The following is a 5,267-nucleotide window of genomic DNA, read 5'->3' as shown; positions in this document are numbered from 1 at the left end:
ACATGAAATTGGCAACATTGTTCGTCTTAAGTTAAACTTAAGTTTATCTTTAGATTTCATACATACGACGGTCAATGTTGTTAGTAGATAGATACCTTCCCATTCTGTAGATTACCAGCCACAGCGAGTTTGAAAGATCTATTACCTATAATGTTGTCTTTAGCTGGATATTGCTAGAATTAGCCTGACTGTAATATTGTCTATTTGTACGTATCACTGTATAAATTGTCAGGCCTCTGTGCATGGAAACACCCTGGTCATACATACGACGGTCAATGTTGTTAGTAGATAGATACCTTCCCATTCTGTAGATTACCAGCCACAGCGAGTTTGAAAGAAAAAAAACAGGGTTGTCCAACCTTAGGGCACCCGAGGGCCGCAAGAGACCAAGGTAGAGAGTTGGCGGGCCGCAAAAACTTGGACAGCGTGTACAGACATTCCCGTTTGGAGTGAACAAGAGGTCTCCAAATCTGAGAAGAAAGATAATAGGAGATAACATAATTTATCGAGATGTATTCAGTGGAGAATGAAATTTGTGAAGACTATTTTGGTAAGTACACAATTAAAATTCCTTTTCCTTAAAAAACCCTAAATGCCCTAATCCAAAAATAGCGAGCATCCAAACTCTAAGCTAACAGTGTTAAAAGGTGTAAATTAGTCAAGCAATTGCGGTTCTTTGAAAAACAACCCCCTATTGAAACTATCGAAAATTAACTTAAGAACTTTACTGACTGATATATTACCTTGTCGAAATGTTGCCGAAATGGGAACGTATCTGTTGGTGCTACACAGTTCCTCTTCCTCTTGAAAACATTGTTGCTATCAATGGCTTTGTAGGAGACCTTGCAAGTACCGGAGGCGTCCGTCTCGCTTCTCTCCCCACCTTCGAGGAGCACCTAGAACAAATTTTGGAATGGAAATTTTTAGGTGGATTAGACATAGTCGATCGAAATCGACCCACATCGGTTTACAATAAATTCACATCGATGGTCATCGACTGTGTAAATTCACAGAAGCATTATTTTCATCATTATAACTCACTTCTTTCATCCTTACCTGAAACGCGCTGGCAACTCCCTTCTTCAGGTTTAACGAGAACACATCTTCCTCCTCATTCAGATAGATATGTTTGATGATTCCACCAGTCCAGTGTACCAGAAATGGCTCATCAGGGACTTTGTCCAGTTTGGAGTTGTGTTTTTTTTTTTTTTTTTTTTTCAGGGAGTTATCACCTTCGGTGGAAAACGATTCCACCTAAGTAGGTACACACCTTGTTGGGGTAAATCGTTACGATGTCTGGAGAGGTTTTCCCCCGTGACACCAAGCTATAGGTTTTCAAAGGGCTTTTGGATTTCCAACTTACGTAACCTAAAGGTTATTAGTTGGTAAAAATTGACCTTAACAGTTTTCAAAATAAGAATATTTAATGTCTATTCTCCTCTTTTTTCTCCTTCTTAGTAAGGTACCTAGGTATCTAGTTATTATTTTGTAGAAGTTTTCAAGACTCTCACAACTAGTTATTTCGTTATTTATTACTACCTATCCACCTCCTGTGATTTATGATCTGAACTTCATCCACAAAATGAAATATGAACAATTGAGGTCCCGTTTACATTTGTTTTTCTCTTGTTGAAAAAAAGTCCAGAAAATAATGCTTTTGGTTAGGTACCTACTACGTACTAACCTTCTAATAGGCATTTAGCTATTTAGGTACTCTATTTAGCCCTCCTCCTTCTTCCACAGTAGTACCTATAGGTAATGGTCATCAATAGATTTATATAAGACAAAACACGGTTTATTTCTGTACAGTTTAACCCTGGTTAGTCCAAGTAACATTTTATATTTGATTCAGTTCTGTGGTAACTCAAGTCTAACGGAACCTATGCCACCTCGCAACAGCTGACAACCAGTATTCAGTAGGATAAGGAAAGTCGTGTGATGTTCAGCTATATTCAAACATAGTCTACCGGCCGTTGATCCACATAGATTCCCATCAATCGATGGCCGATCAACTGCCGTCGACTATGTGTTGAGTGTTGACACACCTTTGAAGCATTCAGATGTAGAAGTCACGGATGCACCATAGTTTTTCGTAAGACCCTAATGCTTCACATAAGGGTATCAATATGTTCTGTCTTATGAATGCAATCTCAAGGCCATATCAGGATCTAGTGAGTATCTCGGTTATCCGTGTGCCACCTGTTATTCCTGGACACTCTCTAGGTCTCCTCCGTTTGACGCATCGTGGCGTAGGTCTACCGCTACGACTCATCGCCTCCGAAAATGGTCGTACACATCTCGTTGTTTTTCCTGTTCAGGGCGTACGTCTTTCCAGGAACGGTGACGGAGGAGTATTTCGACTTCCTCAATCTGTGCTTGCTGCCTGGGATCCTCTCTACTTTGTGGATATTGTGCCTGTAAGTGAGAAAATCAATTGGGAAACTGGTTTACATTGTGAACTTTACAAACTCTATTATCAACGGAACACTTCGTGTAACAACGCGACGTTCGGTCAGACCTATAGTGCAATAGTCCTAAACTAAATTGGACGCGGCACACAAGGGATCAAGAAGAGACCGCCCTAACATAATAATAGGTCAGACCTAGGATATGAGCATTCAGCATGAAAATTCAAGGCATTTTGACACACGTACTTCATTTATGTCTTTAATACGTCTTTAATCAAATAAATGTAAAACCTGTGAAATTAGATTCGTTTGGATGAGACCTATTGAAGAATTAACGTCAGAAGATCCAACATTGAAATGTTGAGCTGATTAAGCTTGATTTCATGAGTTTGAAATGATTACGTACACTCATGCTTACTTCTAAAAACGGCGTAAAATTTAATTGAGTGTGAGTGATTTCTAAAAAGACAGTTAGTTATTAGTAAAGACCCTAGAATATGATGCGTGATGTGTTGTCCTACAACCACCTAGTCAGTCCTAGCCTAACATGAAACATCAGTAGACATTCCAGAAGATAACTCAAAATGTTTATAACACAAATTATTAAACATTAAACCGGCGCCAGTGGACAAGTAACCGGTGGGAAATTGGAAATATCCCAGTGTTGCTGATTCACAAGAACAAATAAAACAATCGTCAATGAGTTAACGTGTCTTCAACGAAATTTACTCAATTTAATCAATATTATTTGCAACGAAAAACAATAATTTCTTCGATTTATCACTAGAACAATAAATTCACAAAAATTGTATGTTTTACTGTGATTTACACGAAAACAAAATGAACTAACGGAACACTAGAAACACTGAAACAGAGGTCGACAACCTAACAGGCCGGGTACCTACACTCAACTGACTCAGAACTCACCTTCGTCTTTACCTCGGAGCTTGCTCTGTGTCAGTAGAACCCGAAGGAGATACTGGGTGATTCTAAAACTTACCTTAGAGACATAACCTGTTCAGAGCCAAAGTTTTCGCATCATACCTAGTAAGTAGTTCATACAGAGGAACCGTTTGGGTACTCTTCCAAATACTAAGTGTTCGATAACGGTCTATTTTCCTTGATAACCATACTTTAGGTACTCGAGACATGAAGAGGTTTTGATTAGGTAGTAGTGCGTTATCGCAAAAAGGTACTGTTATCATAACCACTGGCTCCCAGTCTATTCAGAAGTTATACTTTGTTCTGAGTAAGTTGTAATTCATTAATTTAGGAATACATATAGGTATGTACGTATGTACCTTCCACTTTATTCTTTCTTTCCATCACTAAACTGTAGATGACTATACCTTTCGAATAAACTGTACCGAGCTAGGAAGTTTATTTGGCCGGGTTTGATAAAATATTTTCATAGTGTAGGTATCTGATTAATGGGACTTTTATCACGAAATAGAAATTTCAGGCGTAATTATTAGTGTAATTATGACTCTTTAGATTTTTCAATAGATTGAGATCTTAAACACCTAAATCGTCGACTTTAAAGTTAGAACATTTTACAGCCGCTATAGCCGGTCCAAGACAGTTAGTTATTAGTAAAGACCCTAGAATATGATGCGTGATGTGTTGTCCTACAACCACCTAGTCAGTCCTAGCCTAACATGAAACATCAGTAGACATTCCAGAAGATAACTCAAAATGTTTATAACACAAATTATTAAACATTAAACCGGCGCCAGTGGACAAGTAACCGGTGGGAAATTGGAAATATCCCAGTGTTGCTGATTCACAAGAACAAATAAAACAACTGTCAATGAGTTAACGTTATTTCAACGAAATTTACTCAATTTATTCAATACTGTACTCGAGGCATGAAGAGGTTTTGATTAGGTAGTAGTGCGTTATCGCAAAAAGGTACTGTTATCATAACCACTGGCTCCCAGTCTATTCAGAAGTTATACTTTGTTCTGAGTAAGTTGTAATTCATTAATTTAGGAATACATAATATATAGGTATGTACCTTCCACTTGATTCTTTCTTTCCATCACTAAACTGTAGATGACTATACCTTTCTAATAAACTGTACCTAGCTAGGAAGTTTATTTGACCGGGTTTGATAAAATATTTTCATAGTGTAGGTATCTGATTGATGGGACTTTTATCACGAAATATGACTCTTTAGATTTTTCAATAGATTGAGATCTTAAACACCTAAATCGTCGACTTTAAAGTTAAACTGTTATCATAACCACTGGCTCCCAGTCTATTCAGAAGTTATACTTTGTTCTGAGTAAGTTGTAATTCATTAATTTAGGAATACATATAGGTATGTACGTATGTACCTTCCACTTTATTCTTTCTTTCCATCACTAAACTGTAGATGACTATACCTTTCGAATAAACTGTACCGAGCTAGGAAGTTTATTTGGCCGGGTTTGATAAAATATTTTCATAGTGTAGGTATCTGATTAATGGGACTTTTATCACGAAATAGAAATTTCAGGCGTAATTATTAGTGTAATTATGACTCTTTAGATTTTTCAATAGATTGAGATCTTAAACACCTAAATCGTCGACTTTAAAGTTAGGGCTTGGGAGAAGAGCCTGTACATGATGAAGTCTCGTTTCTACTGGAGGAGTAATCTGCAGACTCTGGATGACGGAGAAGCTCTGAGAGTGGCACTAGTATAACGTTCGATTAATGGTAACTATTCTTGAGGTCTGGAGAGACTCATTAGTCTAATTACTAGTTGCAGATGCAGACACAGAGGTAAAGTCTCTAATGATTCTATTTTGAATTACGTGGTTGAAGCTGGAATGGCCACATCATAAATGGAAAGAAACTCGTGGGTAACATAGTAG

General features: G+C 37.6%; 1 protein-coding gene across 1 annotated transcript in view; it reads right to left on the bottom strand.

Annotated features, from left to right (window-relative positions):
- Positions 1–3,419, bottom strand: part of LOC103512597 (microsomal triglyceride transfer protein large subunit) — a 30,446-nt gene extending 27,027 nt beyond the window's left edge. Inside the window, exons 1-4 of the mRNA XM_026825934.1 lie at positions 3,409–3,419; positions 2,294–2,415; positions 1,057–1,232; positions 744–896 (exon numbers count right to left, since the gene is read on the bottom strand). Of these exons, the coding sequence (XP_026681735.1) occupies positions 744–896; positions 1,057–1,232; positions 2,294–2,415; positions 3,409–3,419 (462 nt within the window). The remainder of the gene's footprint in view (positions 1–743; positions 897–1,056; positions 1,233–2,293; positions 2,416–3,408) is intronic.
- Positions 3,420–5,267: the final 1,848 nt, after the last annotated feature.

Source organism: Diaphorina citri, unplaced genomic scaffold (genome assembly GCF_000475195.1).
Source record: "Diaphorina citri unplaced genomic scaffold, Diaci psyllid genome assembly version 1.1 scaffold37, whole genome shotgun sequence".
In the NCBI taxonomy this organism is placed as follows: Eukaryota; Metazoa; Arthropoda; class Insecta; order Hemiptera; family Psyllidae; genus Diaphorina; species Diaphorina citri.
The sequence above is the reverse complement of the archived record's forward strand: the minus strand, read 5'-3'. Positions and strand labels throughout refer to the sequence as shown.